Raw genomic sequence first — 24029 nt, forward strand, 5'->3', positions numbered from 1 at the left:
CTCTGGCTTTTATGCAGTCCTTAATTTCCCCTGTCGGCCACAATTGCCTACCCTGCCATTCGAGAACAACTTCTTCTGTGGGACGTATCTATCCTGCGCCTTGTGAAATATTCCCAGACACTTCAGCTGTCAACCCTGGCAGTATCCTCCCCAGCTGCTTGGAAAGTGATAAACAGGCTCTCTGTGTCTTATTTTCACTCTTTCCCAGTTCAGACAAAGAATTTTTAAATGTTAACTCGGTTTCTCTGTCCTTGGACGGGACCTGACATGCAAAGTGTTTCCAGAATTTTCTGTTTTCTATTCAAACTTCCAGCATGAGCACTTTTTTCTCAACTGTTATTTCAGGGTTTGACCCAGGGAGTCCAATCACAGCTTCAACGAAAAACATGAGACCCACCCTTTCACTGCAGTACATATAAATACTGGCCCTACCCCTTTCCAACATGATGTTATACACAAATACTGGCTCACCCTCTCCAAACAATGAAATCCATTGGATATTGCAAATGCTATGTGCCCTGACAACATTCCAGTAATAGTACTTGCTATAGTCTTGGTTCCAGACTTTGTTGTGCCTTAGGCAATGCTCTTCACCCAGCAGAACTGCTGTCCAGGCATCTAGTCAATAATGTGGCAAATTTTCCAAGTATGCTACTCTTGGTGATAAGCAGTGTTAATAGGTAGCATTTGCTTAGCAGCGCTCTGATCTTAGAGGTCTGAGGTCCGCCCAGCTCCTGACTGGTGATGCGCCGGGCAGATTTAACTACCCAATGTGCACCCCCGGGAGTCTGAAACTGCTCCCAGTTTCCCCTGCTGTGCCGCTGATGTGGAGAGGGTGCGAGTGGTCTGAATTGCCAAAGGATACATTTTCTCAAAATGAGTCTCAAGTTAATACCTGGTCACATATTATTTGATAATATATTTACTTCGAGCTTTTAAGCGAGAGCCATTGCCCTTTATATCTAAGCAGCATTAAGAGGCCCTTCCTGAACTACAGTCAATGGTAATCAGGGGAAACCTCTCTGCTGGTTGAAATTATACCTAGCACAAGGAAGGTGGTTGTGAAATTTGTGGCCAATCATTCCAACCACCGGATCTCTGTAACTGGATAGAAACACAGAAAACCTACAGCACAATACAGGCCCTTTGGCCCACAAAGCTGTGCCGAACATGTCCCTACCTCAGAAATTACCAGGTTTACCTATAGCCCTCTATTTTACTAAGCTCCATGTTCCTATCTAAAAGCCTCTTAAAAGACCCTATCGTATCCGCCTCCACCACCGTTGCTGGCAGCCCATTCCACACACTTACCACTCTCTGAATAAAAAACTTACCCCTGACATCTCCTCTGTATCTACTCCCCAGCACCTTAAACCTGTGTCCTCTTGTGGCAACCATTTCAGCCCTGGGAAAAAGCCTCTGACTATCCACACTATCAATGCCTCTCATCATCTTGTACACAGGTCACCTCTCATCCTCTTTCGCTCCAAGGAGAAAAGGCCGAGTTCACTCAACATATTCTCACAAGGCATGCTCCCCAATCCAGGCAACATCCTTGTAAATCTCCTCTACACCCTTTCTATGGCTTCCACATCCTTCCTGTAGTGAGGCGACCAGAACTGAGCACAGTACTCCAAGTGGGGTCTGACCAGGGTCCTATATAGCTGCAACATTACCTCTCGGCTCCTAAATTCAATTCCACAATTGATGAAGGCCAATACACTGTACGTCTTCTTAACCACAGAGTCAACCTGCGCAGCTGCTTTGAGTGTCCTATGGACTCAGACCCCAAGGTCCCTCTGATCCTCCACACTGCCAAGAGTCTTACCATTAATACTATATTCTGCCATCATATTTGACCTACCAAAATGAAACACTTCACACTTATCTGGGTTGAACTCCATCTGCCACTTCTCTGCCCAGTTTTGCATCCTATCAATGTCATGTTGTAACCCCTGAAAGCCCTCCACACTATCCACAACACCTCCAACCTTTGTGTCATCAGCAAACTTACTAACCCATCCCTCCACTTCCTCATCCAGGTCATCTATAAAAATCATGAAGAGTAAGGGTCCCAGAACAGATCCCTGAGGCACTCCACTGGTGACCAACCTCCATGCAGAATATGACCCGTCTACAACCACCCTTTGCCTTCTGTGAGCAAGCCAGTTCTGGATCCACAAAGCAATGTCCCCTTGGCTCCCATGCCTCCTTACTTTCTCAATAAGCCTTGCATGGGGTGCCTTATCAAATGCCTTGCTGAAATCCATATACACTACATCTACTGCTCTACCTTCATCAATGTTCTGAAAAACAAAAATCATATTTATGGATTTTGGACTTCTTGACAGACAAGGCGTTAAGTAGAGTTCAATTTCTCGAAACCCGTAACACTGTTGTCTCTCATGTGCCCCTCCCCCGGGGTGGTACACTACTATAATAATTGAGGGGCTTCCCCAATGGCCCCTCCCTGTCTACCACTATCTTCAAATTTTCCTCCAAATCACATATCATCCTGACTTGAGGCTACATTATATCACATTTCCTCATCATCACGGGGTCAAAGTCCTGGGGGCTTTCTAAAAACATTGTGGTTAAACAGTAGTAATTCAACACAACCCATCACAACCTTCTCAAAGCCAACTCAAGAAGAAACCCCGAAGCAAAGCACACACCCCTTGAATAAAGGGATTTAAAATAAAGGCCATTGGCGCAGACACTGGCCCCTCCCTCTTCGATTAGATAAACACGCAGTGACGTTGGTCACGCATTTTTTCCCCAAGACGTAAACTCACGCTAAAGCCCTCTTACTGGACTCTGATTCTGACGTCACGGGGCAGAAAGCGGAGTCTCGGGGCTGTCACGGGACAGGAAAAGTTAACGGCAAGTTTCAGTGTAAGCCATAAACAATTCCAAGTTTGCCACGTGTAGTTTTAGGGTTATTAAACTGGGGCACTGACAAACATTTCCTCCAACTCGGTGAAACCCAGGATGATAACTGAATTAACGCAATGAAGGAACACAGATAGAGAAAGAATCAGCGGGACATGGAATAATAAAGCAATTTAGTCTTGAAATGCAAATTGCGTTTCACTAAAGATATTGTCATTTTTCATTATGGATATAAATGTTACCAGGACGGAGTCCCGTATCAGTCACGCAGTTTGAGTGATAACCTCAAAGTTTTGAAACGCTCAAAGAAGCGGCCAGTTATTTCTTCAGATGGATACAATTAAAACAAACCGCTGGATGGTTGAGAGCCCAAGAGTGAAACTTTTGCCAGTTTTCCTGTGCCGCGCACTTCACGTGCTTTTTGAATTATATTTTATTAACTTATTTGTGATACTTTTTACGTGCGATATATGTTTTGTGGGTGCACCATGATCTGGAGGAATGTTGTTACGTTTGGTTGTATATATGCAGAGTCAGATGTCAATAAACTTGAATTTGAACAAAGATAGCAGTAAAACGGAAGTCCTCTTTCACATACAATCTCTCTGTCTCTCTCTATCTGTCTATGTATATCTCCCTATCTATCTGTTTGGTAGTGTATAGTTAGTATTTGTCACGCTCTTTCACCTTATCTCCTTCCCTGGTCTTCTATCAGATTCCCCCATCCTCCAGCCCTTTATCTCTTCCACCCATCAACTCCCCACCTATCACCTGCCACCTTGAAATTCTGCCCCCCCCCCTGCCTTCTTCTCCTTTCCTCCCCCTTCCTTTCCAGTCAGGAAGAAAGGTCTCGGCCCAAAACACCGACTGTTTACTCTTTTCTGTAGACGCTGCCTGTCTTGAGTTTGTCCAGCCTTTTGCGTGTGTTGCTTGGATTATTTGTGTCCTGCCACAAAACAACACATTTTCTGGCACATAGGTCATTGATAATAAACCTGATCCTGAGAGGGGGAAAGGGGTGACGGGTGGGAGCAGGTAGGGGGAGGTGGAGGCAGAAGCTAATAGGCTTCTTCTGCCTCAGTTCAACCCCCAACTTGTTTTCCCCTATCAGCGATCAGCTCTGTCTCAACACCCTCTCCGTCCGTCCAGACTGATCTGCACCCCATTCTTCCCCCAACATTGGCTACTGTTCCCTCCAAACTGCACGGGTGTGTAGCCGCGCAGTAACTGAAATGCTCCCATGCACAGCTGGAATTTACTTCTATATAATGTCTGAATAATTTTGAAATTTGTGTTCATATAATTGTGAAACACCCTGTAATTAATTATGTGTTAAATTAACATAATCCATACATTTTCTTATAATAAACATACCACAACCTTTACTTCGAAACATTTTAGAGTGTCAGTGTTTCAAGTTGCACCATTGTTACAAATTTTAACAATAAACACAGAATGGAAGTCTCATAAACCACCAGCCCACTGAAGGCCAATGCCATCTAAGTTTACAAGGCTTTCTTTGCTGTACTGTATTTTATTATACCTTTCAATTAATAAATACAAACACGTTGGCGCATAGCCAAGTGGTTAAGGCGTTCGTCTAGTGATCTGAAGGTTGCTAGTTCGAGCCTTGGCTGAGGCTGCGTGTGTGTCCTTGAGCAAGACACTTAACAACACGTTGCTCTGCGACGACACCGGTGCCAAGCTGCTTGGGTCCTAGTGCCCTTCCCTTGGGCAACATCGGTGGTGTGGAGAGGGGAAGGCTTGCAGCTTGGGCAGCTGCCGGTTTTCCATTTAAAAAAAACCTTGCCCAGCCTTGCGACCTGGAAACTTTCCAAGGTGCAAATCCATGGTCTATCGAGACTAACGGAGGCCTACACTACAGGAGGTACTGTATGCGATTCTTCCATTTTCATTTTAAATATCCATAACATAACATTCATAATATACAAAAGAAGTGGCGTGGACTTTTCAGGCCGAGTAAAAACTTGCTGCTCAGAACGTTGGTTGGTCCGTGCAGTTTCACAGGAAACATTGACTTTGGCCTCCTGGTTCTACTCAACAATCTCTGCCCCACCCCTCCAAAGGCACAGCTAGTAATCCAGGAATTATAACATGTTGGTCAAATTGTGATTTAGCTCCATAAGTTCATGCTGCAGGACCTCACCCCTTTTTCACTCATGTTGTTAGTTCCCCATTCCCACCCCCCTCCCCTTTAGAAAGACCTGCAACTGTTTTGTGATTCTGACTCCAGGTAGATAATACATTATCTTGAATTTGCATGTGCAGCTGTGTAGGTGCCTGTTAATTCTTCATGCTCATTTGTGCATAAAACTTCTGTTGCGCTGTTCAGTCCTGCCGGAATGATCCTCGAGCGGTGCCATGGTTACACTCACTCCTATCCTGAGGTCAAACCCAGGTAACTGGTCAGCATTCGGAGGGGGTGGGAATGGAACGACTGAGAACTGGAGGCAACAGCTCCCCTGTGTTTGGACCGAGGAAAACCAAAACCTTGGGAAGGAATGGGGAAAGTCGAAGATCACCGGATTGCTGGGGGAGTGCTCATGTGCAGAGTGGATGATGGATATCAGAAAGGGAAGGATTGCAAGAGGAGCTACAATAGGCAAGGATTGAACTGCTGCCTGTTGTGGAAGAGACAAACAGAGGGATTTAACTACAAGCAGTGGACAGCAACTGCATAATCAACAATGATTCAATCCTCATTTGACTTTGAGGGATCACAGTAATATTACCTCTGTGGTTGACATGGTATCCTCAGCTCCCCCTCTCTAAATTATTAGCTGTACATTCTCTAGGGCAACTGCTGGTGAACTGATGAGGGACGGCTTTCGGTAACTGGCCAAGTCTCCCTTCCCAACTACTGCCACCAACTGGGTGACAGTTTTTACTTTGAGGTAAAGCTCTTCTTGCTGTCGTCAGCTGTTTGTACACCTACCCCTGGGTCCTCAACAGAGGTCTGCAATATCCGTCGCCAATCAACCCGGTCCCCTCAACCTGGCCTTAAGTATGCCGGAATTCAGCCCAAACAAACTGCCCCTTTGTCTGATATCATATGACATCTTTACCTTTGATATAATTTCAGTGTGGAACCACACTTAGTGGCTACATTATTAGGTACACCTATACATCCGCTCATTAATACAAATATCTAATCAGCAACTCTATGCATAAAGAGATGCAGACACAGTCAAGAGGTTCAGTTGTTGTTCAGACCAAATATTACAATAGGGAAGAAGTGTGATCCAAGTGACTTTGACCATCGAATGATTGTTGGTGCCAGATGGGGTGGTTTGAGTATCTCAGAAACTGCTGATCTCCTGGGTATTTCACACACAGCAGTCTCTAGAATGGTGTGCAAAAATGCCTTATTAATGAGAGAGGCCAGAGGGGAATGGCTAGACTGGTTCATGCTGACAGGAAAGTGACAGTAACTCAAATAACCATGTGTACAGAAGAGCATCTCTGAATGCAGAATACATTGAACCTTGAAGTGGATGGCCTAAAACAACAGAAGACCGCAAACTTACAGAATGACACCCAGAGGACACTTTAATAGGTACCTCGTCTGAGTATAGATTGAGACAATGACACTCTATTGACAAATTAACACTCATCAGGGACACAGAAGAAATTATAGGCCAGTTAGTCTGATCTCTGTGGTTGCTAGGGATGTGGTTTCGGGGCGCTTGGAGGCACCAACAAAATAGGCCGAAGTCAGGATGGTTTCCTTAAGTGAAAATCATGCCTGACAAATCTGTTGGAATGCTTTGAAGAAACAGCAAGTAGGATAGACAAAGGAGAATCAGTGGATATTGTGTACTTGGATTTTCAAGAAGCCTTTGACTAGGTACCACACAAGAGGCTGCTTAACAAGTTATGAGCCCATGGTATTACGGGAAAGATGCTATCACGGATAGAGTATTGGCTGTTTGGCAGGAGGCAAAGAGTGAGAATAAAAGGGAGATTTTTTCTTGTTGGCTGCCCATGATCACTGGCATTTCACAGGGGCCTGTTTTGGGACTGCTTTTTTTTTCACCTTAGATGGCAATGATTTGGATGAAGGAAATTGATGGCTTTGTGGCCAGGTTTGTGGACGATACAAAGATGAGCGAAGGGGCCGGTAGTGCTGAGGAAGCAGAGAGGCTACAAAAGGACTTTGACAGTTTAGGAGAATGGCAAAGAATTGGCAGATGGAATACAGTGTTGGGAAGTGTATGCTCAAGCTTTTGATAGAAGAAATAAAAGCGTAGACTATTTTCTAAGTGGGAAGGAAATTCAAAAATCTGATGTGCAAAGGGATTTGGGAGTCCTTGTGCAGGATTCTCTAAAGGTTAATTCGCAGGTTGAGTTGGTGATGAGGAAGGCAAATGCAATGTTAGCATTTATTTCGAGAGGACTAGAATATAAAAGCAAGGATGTTATGTTGAGGCTTTATAAAACACTGGTGAGGCCTCACTTGGAGTATTGTGAGCAGTTTTGGCCCCTTTATCGAAGAAAGGATGTACTGATGAGGAGGGCACAAAAATATTTTCAGAATTGAGAGGCTTGTCACGTGAGGAACGTTTGATGGCTCTGGGCCTCTACTCACTGGAATTCAGAAGAATGAGGGGAATGTCATTGAAACCTATCGAATGTTGAAAGGCCTCAATAGAGTGGAAGTGGAGAGGATGTTTCCTATGATGGGGCATCTAAGACCAGAGGTCACAGCCTCAGAATAGAGGGACGACCATTTAGAAAGGAGATGAGGAAGAATTTCTTTAGTCAAAGAGTGGAGAATCTGTGAAATTTGATGCCACAAGCAGTTGCGGTAGATTTAAGGCAAAGGTAGATAGACTCTTGATTAGTCAGGGCATGAAAGGATAAGGGGAGAACAGCCAGGAGATTGGGGCCGAGAGGCTAAATGGATCAGCCATGATAAAATGGTGGAGCAGACTCGATGGGCCAAATGGCCCAATTTCGCTCCATTTTAGGGTCTTTTCACACTAAGGAAACAGCTCTGAGCTCATCTGCAGTTTGCGTCGAGATAAACAATATCCCCAAACACAATAGAAGCATTATCAGATCCAAAGCCACAGGGATAAATCTGGACTTGCTGGAGTCAGGGCATTACACTCCTCCGACCTTTGGGGTTGGTGGTCGCCCAAAACAGAGAGCATCAAAGAAAGGGTTGATTAAATGTCAGCTAATATATGTGGATGGCGGGGTGGAGATCTGTCTCTACCAAAGGAGGTGTAAGGCACTCCTTCCCTCCGCTAGCCTGCAGGTCACCCTTGGGCAAGGTGTAGCACCTTGTTACCCCCCCACCCCCTCCAATCAGGGACACGTGAAGCCATGGGAGCAGCAGGTGGAGGGTCGTTATGAGCAGCAGGTGGACATCCCAAGTCCTGGTTACACGACCACTGACGCCAGGCAGACAATCTCCGAAGAGATAATGGCTGAGGTCACCCGCCTTGCAAAGACTCTGCCCAGAAGAAGGCAATGGCAAACCACTTCTGTAGAGTTTGCAAGAACAATCATGGTCATGATCGCCCATGACATGGCACATAATGATTATGCTGAATACACGTTGAACCTTCTTGTATCTCCTTCCTTTGCCAGCTTGTTGCTTGGACATTTTGTTACATAGTTCATCAGTTCATTCATCAAGGCTGGGACAAAAGGTTTAGTCAGTTTTTTCATCTGTTTACAGGCCACAAACTGCCTTTTTTTGTGCAGCCACCAATCCTTCTTTGCCGTAACTGTGAATGAAGTCACTGAGAGAAGCTGAAGCCGCTGATATAGAATATGATTTGGCGTATCATATAAAAGGGGGTGAATAGCTATACATTCAATAATTTTGTGTTTTACATTTGTAATTAATTTAGATCACTTTGTAGAGATCTGCTTTCACTTTGACATGAAAAAGTATTTTTCGGTTGATCAGTGTCGAAAAGCCAAATTAAATCCACTGTGATTCAATGTTGTAAAACAATAGAAAACGAAAACTTTCAAGAGGGATGAATATTTTTTATAGGCACTGTAGATAAAGTTGATCTCATGCTCCCTGCAATTATAGTACAGGACAATGAAACAAAAGTTTGATAGGTATTTAGAAGTTTGGGGAGACTTGGAGATAAAGTAATTGTTTTTACCCTGTGTTCTGTGTTCTTTTAAGCAACCTCAAATATTTTACATGTACAGTTTTAAATGAGAACAAAAATCTCCTTTTAGAAAATGCTAGTAGGGTTTTACTCTGAAAGATAACTTTGTTAATTGGGAGTTATAAACAACTTATTACTTCCATAGCAACATGACGTATACTTGACTACTCCCATAAATAATCTGATGGAGCATGCTTTCGATTAGTACAGCGATCTCTTTCGAAGAGAAGGCTTGACTGAAGTACATAGACGAGGAACAGTAGGATCAGCGTGTTGCTGAAGAAATAGTTCAATGGTAACTTTTCTTTTTCATTCTGTTAAGAAATCCAGAAATGTTTCTCCTGTAAAGCCTAGACACAGGGAGAAATGCTTTACATGTTTGTGTGTGTGTTACATTTGGCACGTTGTGCGCTGTGTAGAGTTGTGTTTATGCTGCATATTTGGCTTGCGTGTGATGTTTGGTGTTGGTGACAGTGTTGTAGTGTGCAACACTAGCACGCCTTTGCATTTATGTGTTGTCCGGGGAAGGAATAATACTTTTTAATAAGCAAAATCGGGACTGAGAGCGTAAGTGGGAAGTAGACCGAGTAGAGAAGTGAGACATATGCTGGTAAGTGATATGTGAATCCGGGTGGGGAGGGGTTAATGGCAACGTGAGTTCGAGCACTCTCTAATCCACAGGCTGTTCCCAGGGACACACAAATGAGGCAGACATCAAGCACTGCTGGATGATTATCAGCTCAGTGACAGACAGACTTTACTCTACCTGAAACTTGTTAGTCGGTAAGGAAATTCTTCTGACAGGCAGCTCCAGGCTGCAGAAGTACCTGTTGAGAGATGCACCGGAGCTTGGAGCAGCCAGTGTTAAGGCTTTGTGGGGAAGGATCGCAGTCTAGGGTCTGCCTGCTACTGGACACGGCTGTGTGTAGTTGGGTGGGGAGGTTCCCATTGGGTGAGAGTGGTGGAGGGGATCGAAGCTGGGTAGTGGGCTTGGGGGAGGGTAGGGTTTGGGGAGAAAGGAGGCGTGCAAGAGGAGTTGGATGGATCAGGAGGAGAGAGAAAGGAACAGAGGGGATGTGAATAACCAGAAACTGCATAAATCACTGTTAATGCCAGGGGTTGGAATGTTCTCTGAAGATTCATGCAGGACAGAGTAGGGGGGATGTGGCACAGAACAAAGAGGCTTTATTTTTAGCTGTTTATTTAGTTTGTAGTCAAGAAACCATTTGTTGACATTGCAGCTTAAGAATAGCTTACATAACTTGTCTGCTACTACAACAGTATGAATCCTCTATATGAAATACACTGTGCCAAGATCTTTAATGAATGATTATGGGTACAAATACAGTTCTCAAGCACTCATTTCTCGGAATTCATGCCTTAGCCTCTCCTATTGGCATGTTCTGCATAATTTGAGCATGAATGAAGAATTTTTCCCAAGTTATTTACAGTTCTTTGCCTTCCCACTGTCCCAGACAGTACACTTCTCTCTCTTCCCTTCCTCTCTCTCTCTTCTTTTCCCCCTCTCTCCCCTTCCTCTCTCTCTCTTCTCTCTTCTTTTCCCCCTCTCTCCCCTTCCTCTCTCTCTCTCTTCCCTTCCCCCCTCTCTCTCTCTTCCCTTCCCCCTCTCTCTCTCTCCCCTTCCTCTCTCTCTCTTCCCTTCCCCCCTCTCTCTCTTCCCTTCCCCCTCTCTCTCTTCCCTTCCCCCTCTCTCTCTTCCCTTCCCCCTCTCTCTCTCCCCTTCCTCTCTCTCTCTTCCCTTCCCCCCTCTCTCTCTTCCCTTCCTCCCTCTCTCTCTCTTCCCTTCCACCCCTCTCTCTCTCTTCCCTTCCCCCCTCTCTCTCTTCCCTTCCCCCTCTCTCTTTTCCCTGTCTCTCTCTTTCTTCCTCCTCTCCCTCTCTTCCCTTCACCCCTCTCTTTTTTTTCTCTCTCCCCTTCCTCTCTCACTGTCTTCCCCCTCTCTCTCTCCTCTCTCTCTTTCCTTCCACCCCTCTCACTCTCTGTCTCTCTACCTCACTATTTATCCTCTCTTTTTGTGCGACTTATTATTATTATGTATTGTAATGTACCGCTGCTGCATAACAAATTTTACAACCTATGCCAGTGATATTAAACCTGATTCTGAATATCTGGTTCATCTTATTCACAAGTTCCCTGGCCTGATTTTACAACACCTTGATATTACAAGAACACTTTCCAACTTTTTCATTCAGGGCTGAAAGACTTCCCCCACCCTCTCCCAGCTGCCCAAATCTGCACTTCTGATTTGCGCTTGCCCTGTGAGAAGCCTCCATACCACGTACAAAGTCAAGAAGTATACCTGTGATTCACAGGGCAATAGTGTAATGAGGGACCATTCGCAAGATTTGCCTCTTCCTTTAATGGACCTCGTTAAAGAATAACATTGGATCACTGGTTCTTTGGACCAGCAGTGTAGTGGTTAATACAGTGCTCCACAGTACCAGTGACCCGGGTTCAATTCCCAGCGCTGCCTGTAAGGAGTTTGTACGTTCTCCCCATGACCACGTGGGTTTCCACCAGGTGCTCCGGTTTCCTCCCACAGTCAAAAGACCTACTGGTCGGTAGGTTAATTTTGTAAAAGGCTGGGGTTAAATCAGGGGGTGGCTCGACTGTATCTGGATAAATAAATAAAGTCACGACCACAGCCGACATACTTCACTCACCAGATCCCCTCCCACATGTGGTTTCATCTGTCCCTCTCCTCTCCCCTAATGCTTCTCATCACCTCCTTCATTACTTATCAGGTTCCAGCACTGGGGAGTCTTTGTGGCCCCGCCCCAACTTCTGCGCTTCCCCGTCAATCCCCGCGACTAGGCTAGGATTAAATCGGGGGATTGCTGGGCGGAATGGCTCAATATATAATTAAAGTCTGGCAAGTAAATGTATGGTGAGGAGGTCCAGGATTTCATTATTTACTTTTACAAAAAAAAATTTGGATTGACTATTAATCTTTTGGAAACTTACTCACTTTTTTAGGAACCTCATCTTCGCAGAACCCACTACAGAGTGCTTTGTGCTGTAATCCTCTGGGCGTATGCCATACTTTCTGGTAAGTCTTATTTAAGATAAAAGTAGTAACCTTATGAAAGTAGTACAGAAACTATGGAGATAAATCAAAATTAATATTTCACTGAGACCTGATGAAATATCTTTTGACTTGAACCTTTAACTTTGTTTCTCTTTCCATAATTGCTGTCTGATTTACTGAGTGCTTTTGGCATTTTCTGTTGTTGATTAAGATTTCCAGATTGTTTTTGTTTTTAATTCTATTGAGCGACACTTGCTCTTTTTAAAAGGGAAAAGAAAGCTACTTAGTTGTCTTTTCAGAAAATTGCCACCTGGAATTATAACTTTAAAAATATCCAAAATCCTTTCAATTGAATTGCAGTAATTTCAGAGTTGCTGATCAGTGGGAAATGTAGGCAGAGAATGTAGAACTTTACAGCACAGTAGAGGACCTACGGCCCACAATGTTGTGCTGACCTTTTAAGATCAGTCTAACCCTTCCCTCCTGCAATGTTTATAAAGGCTGTGAAAGAACTCTCAGAGGCAGCCGAGCGAAGCAGCCACTGGCTGTGGATGAAGAGGAATGACATCAGCTGGGTCCTAAAATGACCCATGGTTGGCTAGATGTGGAGGGGAGTGCCCCTGGGATGCTGGGTCATACTGCTGAGCCCTCTGGAGGTGTAGAGGGCTTAAACTGAACTAAGAAAGGGGGTGCCTAACTGACGACCTCTGGGAAGCATCTGTCACCCACCAAGCCCCACCTCAAGATCTTTGTGCTATGACCCGAGCTAGGATCTCCTTACCATGTAAAAAATGGTGATAAATTACACTGATGTCATCAATTTCAGTAATTGATCACACCTTAGGAGCAATTAACATATTGACAAAAGATCTGTTATTTAAATGTTACAGTGCTGTGACTTTCACAGTAACAGATTCAGGTCATCGATAAACCTAAGGCATGTAACCACCTTAAATGGGCGAGGCAGTAATTCCAGAACTGACTTAGTTTTCAGTAACAATTTTTTTTGTATGTGATGCACCATCAATAACTCTCTGAGACGTGAGGCGAGATATCGGCTTTTATTGACTGGAAGAAAGAACAAGCAGTAGTTGACCACCATGCTACATCCTGGAGACTGAGGGCAGGGCTCAGGCCCCAATCGCCTTTATTCCGGGGTCTGTGGGAGGAGTCACAGGAGCAGTCAGCAGGGGTCTGTGGGAGGAGCCACAGGAGCTGTCAGCAGGGGTCTGTGGGAGGAGCCACAGGAGCTGTCAGCAGGGGTCTGTGGGAGGAGCCACAGGAGCTGTCAGCAGGGGTCTGTGGGAGGAGCCACAGGAGCTGTCAGCAGGGGTCTGTGGGAGGAGCCACAGGAGCTGTCAGCAGGGGTCTGTGGGAGGAGCCACAGGAGCTGTCAGCAGGGGTCTGTGGGAGGAGCCACAGGAGCTGTCAGCAGGGGTCTGTGGGAGGAGCCACAGGAGCTGTCAGCGGGGGTCTGTGGGAGGAGCCACAGGAGCTGTCAGCAGGGGTCTGTGGGAGGAGCCACAGGAACAGTCAGCAGGGGTCTGTGGGAGGAGCCACAGGAGCTGTCAGCAGGGGTCTGTGGGAGGAGCCACAGGAGCTGTCAGCAGGGGTCTGTGGGAGGAGCCACAGGAGCAGTCAGCAGGGGTCTGTGGGAGGAGTCACAGGAGCAGTCAGCGGGGGGGGGGGGGGGGTCCAGACAGGTATATGTAGTTCACCACAGTATGTCTGCATCTTTTCTACTCCGTAAAGATTTTTACTCCTCATGTATATGAAGTATGTAAGTAATAAAGTTAATTCAATTCAATCATTTTAGTAAGAGTTCCTTTTTTCAAAGATTCTGTTGCAGATCAACTTTTTGAACAAATCCTACCATTTCTGCATCTGTGGTTCATTGTTCTGTGAACTGCCTACTATTGTAAACCTCAGCAGTACTTGTACAATGGAACTGAGTCAGTTCTGAATTTACTCATTTTATTGGTTTTTGGTTAACCCTGTGTGTGGAAAAAAAAAGCCAAATCAGTCTCTTCAAAGATCCTCAGCATTTGCACTATCATCGCTGCTTGTTTCCTGTCACATCACACAGCCACAACCCTGTAATGCTGATCCATGTTTGGATTAACTGTTGGTCTTTGATGGACTCCAGACCATGGTCTCTTTGAGGGCTTTGCGATTGCTTGAATGCCGGGTGGTGGAGGGGTGGCTGATGTTTTTTGCTGAAGCAAGGGAGGGATGGTTAATGCTTTGCTGCTGCTTGTGCGTGGGAGTGGGAGGGAGGCTTTAGGGTTCTGACAATTCTGTCATTCATTCTTAGGGGTTTTTCCTGTTTTGTGGATGTCTGTGAAGAATATGAATTTCAGGTTGTACATTCTCTGATATTAAATGGAACCATGGAACAAGTAATTTTCCATGAGCCATTGTTTTTACCTGTTACGAAAGATGCTGCCCAAGTTCAAATGTTCCAATTTAATTTCAGAGAACGTATACAGTATACAACCTGAAATTCTTACTCTTCTCAGACACCCACGAAACAGAAATGCCCTAAAGAATGGATGACAAAAACATCAGAACCCCAAAGCCTCCCCTCCTCCCTCTCACGCATAGTCACGAACTGGAAGAATTCTCCTGGGCCCACAAAAACCTCAGACGCCATCTTCCTGAATATCTTTGTGAGAACTAAACTGGGAAACGTATGACCCATGTAAATTTGGTCTCACGTAATGTGCATACACATGGTTATGCATAGCATTCCTGAGAAACACTGCATTGTAGAAAGTCATATGATAATAGAACAGATTGTAGATACTGTCAAAGTATTTAAACAGGTTTTTCCAATCGCCATCATGCTTTAACCAATGTGACCTTTGTAATGTAAATATTGATCCTAATCCACCAATCGTGTTATAAGCAGCTTGCATTATGCAAAAGTACGGTATAGGGGTGTAACCTGTACCTGCTTCATCTCTCACTTCGGAGAGATGCAAGGCACTGGAACTGGATGACATAACTTTGCACTCCCCTTGAATTGGACAGGCTAAAGATAAGCAAGCCTGCTTGCACCCCTGCTCAAAGCACTCAATCTTCATGTGTAAAATGTGAAGGCGTATCTTCAGTTGTCACTGTGAAAGTCACACATCAAAGGAATCCTACATCACTTGTCTGAAATTGCTGACTGATTGCCAATGTGATCGGGCAGAGACAGTGCAGGTTTTACTTCAGAAGTTTGCTCTTGGGTCTTGAGGGCTGTTTCCACTCAGACCGTCAGGACTGTCGGCCTGGGTTGTTTTTTTTTAACATACTTTTTATCAGATATTAGTTGAAGCCTAAAATTGGAGCTGTGATCGGAGCTTCTTTCTGCTGGCGTAATTAGTATTTTTAACAGTTTGTACCTTTAACATGTATTTTTCACGGTACGTGGTGTCTCGTCTCTGCTCACTGGCAGAAAACAGTGTAGCTTTTCCAGATTGGTATATCACCCTTTTTCATTTTCCATCGGCTAAGTATTAGCACATAACACACCAGGTGTGAGGGTGTACTTTGACTGGCGTAGAATGTGGCGATAGATCTTGCAAAAGTGCCATCTTTATTCTTTGCTCCATCTCTGCTCTTTGACTTTGTCCAAGACTCTGTAATTATAATTATATTAGGGCATTGCTGGCCTATCTGGCTCGAAGTGCCTATTCTGAAATGCATCTTAACAAAGATTAGGCTGCAAAAATGTTTAAAGGTCTTCCTGACTATTTATTTTCCAGATGCATTCGACGTTGTTGTACCAAAGACCCCTTCGGTTGGTATCCACGGTCAAAGCGTTGTCCTTGGATGTGGCTTTGCGGTTATTGACGGCTTCTCGCTTGAACATATTGTAATCACTTGGCAACGCACCAGGGACAACAAAGTGGTGCATAGTTACCATTATGGCAAAGATCAGCTTGATAAACAGGACGGGCAGTATTCAGGCAGAACGAGCCTATTTACAGAGGAACTCAGAAACGGCAATGTTTCTCTCAAGCTGGATAAACTGAGAGTTGAAGACGCTGGCCAGTACATGTGCTTTGTCAGCAGTGTAATCGGGAGTGCCAAAGGGACGGTGTCATTGGAAATTGCAGGCAAGCTGGCTTTAACTTTCCCTTTGTTCCTGTCTCTTTGGGGGGAAAATATTAATTTGGTGTTAGTACATTTTCTGGGGTTAGCGCATATAGCAAATAACTTCAGCCACCAATCTTCAGATCGGAATATGAACTGTGGATTAAATCTAACACGCGGCTCCGAACAATAGGCTCCAAAGAACCGTGAACCACAGTTAATTGGAGGGTGTCATTTGGGTGTTGGTAGTGCGAGTGCGAGGAGGGAGGTGTTTAGATCAAAGGGAGCATTGCAAATATGGAATTGTCCTCTGATCTTTACCATATAAAATGTCTTCGTCATGAACCTTCCTTCCCATTGTGATGCCAGAAGTGGGAAGTTCACTAACGATTGCAGACTTCCTATTCACATTGTGATCCCTGTAACAGCCTACCATTGGCAGCATGCTGGCTTGAAAATGATCCGTTTAACCTGATCCTCTGCTTCCTAGCTCCTCTCCGTGCTAAACCTCCGACCTGAATGGAGGGAGCTCGTAGCAGCTATTCTAACAAACCATTGCCGCTGTTAAGGGAATGGACTGCTGATAGAACCTCCTGGAAGGTTGTTGGTAGACTGAGGTCGTGGATGGGAGGAAGTTCAGGCAGTTCATCCAGGATGGTGGGGTCTGCATCAGAGTCCTGATTAAGCAGGGTGTTAAAATGCTCAGCCCACCTCAGCAGAATGGTATTCTGATTCTTCAGAAGTGTTAGTTCATCTGCTGTTTTCAGGGGAGTAACGCATCGATTTATTGGGCCGTAGATGGTTTTGACAGCATTGTAAGAATTATGCATGTCATTATTATTGGCAAAGGATTGGATTTCTTGTGCCTTTTCAGTCCACCACTCATTTTGTATGGCGTTTTGCACTTTCCTCCGAGCTGCCTGCCAATGCTGCCTGATGCTGATGGATGATGGGTTATCTAAAGTTGCCCGGTGTGCTTTGTCCATGTCCTTAAGCAAGTTGTGGATGGTATCTGAGTAATCGTCAAACCAGTCTTGGTGGTTTCTGCTCTTATGGCCGATGGATTGGGCTGCTGCCTCATAGAGTGCAGAGCTGATGTAAATCCACTGTTGTTCCATGGTATTTTCTGAACTCAGACAAGGTTCCAGCTCCTTTAGTTTCTCAGCTAGGATGTGTCGAAACTCACTTCTTACTTCTGTGTTTCTCAGGCGGTTGCAATTTAGCCGCTTTTTATTGGGTTTTTGCAGCCGCAAGGGTGGGGGACGCACTTTCATATGGAGCTTGGCCACAATCATACGGTGGTCAGTCCAGCACTCTGCACCTCTCATGGCACGGGTGATGAGAACATCCTTGATGTCACTACGCCTCACAATGATGAAGCTGATCATGTGCCAATGTTTAGAGCGAGGGTGCATCCACGAGGTCTTATATTTTGTCTTCTGCTGGAAGATGGTGTTGGTTAGGGTAAGGTTATGCTCAGAGCAAAGAGTAAGTAGCCTCATGCCATTTGCATTGACCTGGCCAACACCATGCCTACCTAGCACTCCACTCCATATCCTGCTGTTCTGTCCCACCCTCGCGTTGAAGTCCCCAAGCAAAAGGATCTTATCATTCTTCGGGATCCGGCAAAGAGCTTCACCCAATGTCTGATAAAAGCATTCCTTGGCCTCATTCTCAGATGGCAAAGTTGGTGCATAGGCACTGAGAAGCGTGGCATAACGTTTCTTTGCCAGGGGGATAAGGAGGGTCATTAGTCTTTCACTAATGCCAACAGGTGTTTCTGTGAGACTTGGTAGAAAGGTGTTCTTGATGGCCAATCCTACTCCGTGGAGATGTTGTCCACCTGGGGGGAAGCCTTTCCAGAAGAAGGTGTAACCCATCTCTTCCTCTGTTAAAGAGCCTTCATCCAGGAGCCTGGTCTCCCTCAGGGCAGCAATGTCGATGTTGTAGCGCCTCAGCTCAGCAGCGATCAAGCCTGTTCTCCAGTGAGGTCTGTCAGAGATGCCATACGAGTCCAGGAGAGTCCTTACATTCCCTGTTGCCAGTTTTAGGTTGTAATTGTTTCTTATTTCGACCGCAGTAGTGGAATAGCCTGATAGGTGCAGTAACCTATCCAGGTGAGTGATTGAATGGGCAATTTTTAGGCCACCTTTTCTAGGCCCTTCCCCAATTGGGGTGAGCAGTGTGCTCCCTAAATAGGGCTGCTCAGTCGCACGGGGGTCCGCCAAAAACAGCTGCCGCTCAGTCCCAGCTGCTAGCGACCAAATACCGTGCCGTTGCATGTGACTAGTTACTGTAATAAATGCGCAACACAATGCAGAAAGAAAGCAGCTTCATGGCCTTGTCCTATAACCTTTTATGTGGCACCTTCTTTAGTGCTTTGGAGAAATGCAAATACTCTCTTTGCTTATGATGTTCTCAAAGAACTAAAATAAAGCCCTGATTCTCTTTCACTAAAACACCCTGATTTTATTTGATCATATCACGATTTTCTAAATGTGCTGCTACTATTTCCCTAACAATGGATTCCAACATTTGGCTGATATCAGACCGACAGGCCTATAGATTCCTGCTCTCTATCTCCTCAGTTTCTTGAATTGGGTTGTTACATTTGTATTCAGGTTGTTAAATCTGCAATTTCTTAATCTAGGGTCTAGGAAATTTTGAAGATTCATAAGCAAAGCATTCACTTCAACCACTTATTTAAAACCTTAGAATGCTGGCCCCGGGCGGTTTATAAACCCAGGGACTTATTGGTTTGCCTGCTCTTTCTCTTGCGGCTGTGATCTTCTGCTGTGAGGACAGTTATAAAATATTTAAGACCATAAGATATAGGAGCAGAAGTAGGCCATTTGGCCCATTGAGTCTGTTCTACCGTTCATCATGACTGATCCAATTTTTCCAGTCATCCCCACTCCCTTGCCTTCTCCCCATACTCCTTGATGCCCTGGCTAAACAAGAACCTATCTATCTATGCCTTAAACACAACCAATGACTTGGCCTCCACAGACACTCGTGGCAACAAACTCCACAGATTTACCACCTTCTGACTAAAGTAGTTTCTCTGCATCTCAGTTCTGAAAGGACGTCCTTCAATCCTGATGTCGTGCCCTCTTGTCCTAGACTCCCCTACCATGGGAAACAACTTTGCCATATCTAATCTGTTCAGGCCTTTTAACATTTGGAATGTTTCTATGAGATCCCCCCTCATTCTCCTGAACTCCAGGGAATACAGCCCAAGAGCTGCCAGACGTACCTCATATGGTAAATCTTTCATTCCTGGAATCACCCTTGTGAATCTTCTCTGAACCCTCTCCAATGTCAGTATATCCTTTCTAAAATACGGAGACCTAAACTGCACACAATACTCCAAGTGTGGTCTCACAAGTGCCTTTTAGAACCTCAATATCACATCTCTGCTCCTATATTCTATACCTCTAGAAATGAATGCCAACATTGCATTCACCTTCTTCACCACCGACTCAACCTGGAGGTTAACCTTTAAGCTATCCTGCACAAGGACTCCCAAGTCCCTTTGCATCTCTGCATTTTGAGTTCTCTCCCCATCTAAGTAATAGTCTGCCTGTTTATTTCTTCCACCAAAGTGCATGACCATACACCTTCCAACATTGTATTTCATTTGCCACTTCTTTGCCCATTTCCCTAAACTATCTAAGTCTCTTTGCAGGATCTCTGTTTCCTCAACACTACCCGCTCCTCCACCTATCTTTGTATCATCGGCAAATTTAGCCACAAGTCCATTAATACCATAGTCCAAATCATTGACATACATCGTAAAAAGCAGCGGTCCCAACACCGACCCCTGTGGAACTCCACTGGTAACCGGCAGCCAGCCAGAATAGGATCCCTCTATTCCCACTCTCTGTTTTCTGCTGACCAGCCAATGCTCCACCCATGCCAGTAACTCCCCTGTAATTCCACGGGCTCTTATGTTGCTAAGCAGCCTCATGTGTGGCACCTTGTCAAAGGCCCTCTGAAAATCCAAGTGCACCACATCTACTGCATCTCCTCTGTCTACCCTGCAAAGAGTCGCAGCAGGTTTGTCAGTGTCCCAATGTTGTGTCTGTTATTTCTTCACTTCACATGACTCATTCCGCAGCTTTATTCTCCAGAAAACTCTAATTACTTCAGCTACTCGCTTTTTTAAATCTACATACAGAAATTCCAGTATGTTTTTATGTTTCTTGCTAACTTGTTTACAAAATCTGTTTTTCCTTCATTAAGATTATATATTAAAGCTTCCTTGTTTAAGAAATGCCTCCTGTGTTGATACTGACGAGAATTGAAAGGATCTGACTCAGTCCCTGCTGACAGTAATTGCAAGATAACTAGTTTCTCCTTGTGCAACGAAGATGTTTTTTTCCAACATATTCATTTGGTTTTATATCTGGACAAATAGAAATCATGCCAATGCTTCATAAGCTATTTATTATCAAAAGATGAAAGTTTCTGCTGAATAATCCAATCAGTTTTATTTAATAACCCACAGCATACTACAGTGAGCCAGAAGTCCTGGTCAAATTCCAATCATCTGGTACGAGTTTTGTTCTAACATCTCGAGGTTATCCTGAGGCATCTGTTTCCTGGCACTGTGAAGATAATAACAAGCACTTGAAGCCTGACGTTTCATTTTCTAAAACTGAAGATGGACTTTACTCGCTCAAAAGTATTCTTGAAGTTGCTCAAGTGAGCATGTGTAATAAACTTGTGGCTGAAATACAGAATCATCTTGTTAACCAGACTATTATCAGGAGGTTCAACCAGCCTTTGCCAGGTGAGTTATTTCTTTTACTCTACAATAAATTGAATTTTCAGGGAATTAGTTAATTATTACTACATTTTGGCAATTTTTAATTGGTGCAGCCTGAAGATAACAAACATTGAGCAGAACTGAACTGAAATATGCCTTTTGATTTTGTGTTTTTTGCTTGTTATTTGTTGCCGTTGGACTGATTCTTTTTTGTGCGTGGCGGCGAGTGGAGTTTGATGTTTTTCTTCGAACTGGTTGGTCCTATGGTTCTTTGTTTCGTGACTGTCTGTGGGGAAGACGAATTTCGCTTCGATATAAATGCACTCTGAATTCGTTGAATCGCTCATATGTTCAGTTACAAAGAATATGGAGATGGTCACTTTCCCTACTATCCACACCTAGACCTATCTATGCTAGCGAGACGTTTTACAACACCTCATGGTTCATTCTCTATAATTTCCAGTTTGCAGTTTTTAATGGATAGAAACTCAGAAAGGCAGAGCCCTGCAAATTTTTGATGTTTAGTCATGATTCGTGGTAAAGTTGCACAAATTTATGCTATACATTCCCAAAGGGTGGAGCTTCACTAAGGGGGGGGGGGGGACGGCCATACATTTGCAACAATTTTTCCTTCAATTTCTTTTTTTAAAATTTGAAACTCCCAACATTTTATTAAGTTATAGCAGTCTTTAGTTGAAGAGAAACAGATGTGACAAATCTACACAAACAAGTCAATGGGAACGAATGGCTTGTCTCAAGGTTCATTGACAAGGCAGTTGAAACCACAGGGAATTTGAAATCTTTCACATGTTGAACACATTGAATTTATCGTGCAGTCACCACATCATCAATCTTTAGGATACTGCGAAGAGTTTCTGTTGCCAAGGTCAGGGCACTGAGGGAGACCAGCAGAGGCTGAACAACCAGCTCCTGCAGAATGTTAGAAATACCATCCTTTCACACATTAATTCCTGCAGTCTTTTCCCCCTGTGCATGTCTTTTCTTCAGCTCCATCACAGTAGAAATAGGATTAAGACCTGCATTTTCAGCCAAAGTCGAAGGGATAATTTCCAGGGCATCGGCAAAAGCCCGTACACAATAAGACTCCATACCACTAAGCGTTCGAGAGTACTCCGTCAAACGCAGTGCTAACTCAATCTCAGGAGCTCCCCCTCCAGCAATTAAAGCCCTTTTCTTTACCAAGCAGCGAATAACACATAAAGCATCATGAATGGAACGCTTAGCCTCTTCCATGACCAATTTATTGGACCCTCGAACCACAATGGATACTGTTTTTCCTGGATTGGCACAACCAGTAATCTTGACTAATTTGCCAGATCCATTCAAAGTGGCTTCTTCTGCCAACTCTGCAGTGCCCATCGTGTCTGGTGTGAACTGCTCAAAATGAGCAATTGGCTTTATGCCTAAAGTCTTACAGATGAACTCAATGTCTTCTCACTCAATGTTCTTAATCACCATAATCTTCATCTTGTTGAGGAAGTGGAGGGCCAGGTTGCTTAATGCATCCCTCAAAATTGATTTTTGTATCAGCAGGACATTGCATCCAGCTTTTTTAATCCGCTCCACCAAGTTCAAAATGTAGGTTCTTTCTTCACGTAAAACACGGTCCATCTGAGTATAGTCAGACACTACGATCTGATTTTCCATATCTGTTTTTGGAGCAGACAAGCAGAACTGTATGAGTCCAATTTTAGCCTTTTCTACACGACTTATGCCCGTATTGACAACTCTCTGAGTCAGAACCAGTCCATTCACCAATTCATAGTCATCAATTGTTCCTCCCAGTTTCCTGACAATTTTGATATCTCTGAGATCCACACTAGTTGCAGTTGCTGGATCAATTACGCTCATTACCGCACCAACACTCATTGGAGCAAGAAGGCTGGCATGTTGAGAAACCACTTTGGAGTTCAAAGCAGTAGTTGCACTGTTCAGGAGGGATTCTTTGTCACTTAGTTCTATGGGTTGTGCAATGCCATTCAAAATTTCAACTCCCTTTTCCACAGCCTTTTGGAAAGATTCAGATATGATTGTAGGATGAATTCCTTTTTGAAGTAGTTTAGCACAATAATCGAGCAAGGCTCCTGCGATTTCTAAAACAGAAGTGGTCCCGTCACCAGCTTCAATATCCTGGGCTTTTGACAATTCTACCAGCATTTTTGCTGCTGGATGCAACACCTGCATTTGCTTTAATATAGTTGCTCCATCATTGGTAATGGTTACATCACCTTTTCCACCTTGAATCATTTTATCCACGCCCTTTGGACCAAGACTTGTTCTTATAGCATCTGCAGCAGCTTTGGCGTCCAAGATGTTACTGAAACAGATCTGAGCAGGTTTGTCGCGGTTCTGATAAACGCCCTTCAACACGTTATTGGCGGATTTGCCGGCATTTTTCACAGGCATTTCGCCGAGCTTCAGACACCGAGCACAAGGAAGATGGCTGCAGATTGAGAGCGTGAACTGCCGGCAGCAGGCTGTGGTCTTTTCCTTCAATTTCATTTCACAGCTGCGCAGACCAACTATTTTTACGCAGCCTGAAAAACACTTGGCACATTATATAAAGGAAAATCCCAACTGCACGGCAACAAAGGCTATGTGCGTGGGAGCATTTCAGCTACTGCGCTGCCAGGCACCCGTGCAACTTAGAGGGAACAATGATTTGCAAAATTTCTTTAATTCATACAATGGTGATTTCTTTCTTAGACTGCAGCATGAATAATCACACAATATAGGATATCAATGTTCAAAGATAAATTTATTATCAAAGTACAAATAGTATATGTCACCATATGCTACCCTGACATTTGTCTCCATGTGAGCATTCATAGTAGATACAAAGAAACACAATAGAGCCAATGAAAAGCTACACACAAACAACAATGGACAAGCAACCAATGTGTAAAAGACAAACTGTGCAAAAAACAATACTGTAATAATAAATAAATAGTGACTAAAATGAAAAATGAGTTGTAGAGTCCTTGAAAGGGAGTCCATAGGTTGTGGAATCACTTCAGTGTTGAGGTGGATGAAGTTATTGATGATGGTTCAG

General features: G+C 44.3%; 1 protein-coding gene and 1 pseudogene across 1 annotated transcript in view; one reads left to right on the forward strand and one right to left on the reverse strand.

The window, feature by feature from the left end:
- LOC140719593 (CD276 antigen-like) overlaps nucleotides 1-24029 on the forward strand; it is a 30129-nt gene that overhangs the window by 3281 nt on the left and 2819 nt on the right. The window contains exons 3-6 of the mRNA XM_073034296.1: nucleotides 11581-11635; nucleotides 12051-12123; nucleotides 15855-16208; nucleotides 20696-20980. Of these exons, the coding sequence (XP_072890397.1) occupies nucleotides 11581-11635; nucleotides 12051-12123; nucleotides 15855-16208; nucleotides 20696-20980 (767 nt within the window). The remainder of the gene's footprint in view (nucleotides 1-11580; nucleotides 11636-12050; nucleotides 12124-15854; nucleotides 16209-20695; nucleotides 20981-24029) is intronic.
- On the reverse strand, nucleotides 21749-23383 carry LOC140719575 (T-complex protein 1 subunit delta pseudogene; annotated as a pseudogene).

This window comes from Hemitrygon akajei, chromosome 32 (assembly GCF_048418815.1).
Source record: "Hemitrygon akajei chromosome 32, sHemAka1.3, whole genome shotgun sequence".
NCBI classification, from domain to species: Eukaryota; Metazoa; Chordata; class Chondrichthyes; order Myliobatiformes; family Dasyatidae; genus Hemitrygon; species Hemitrygon akajei.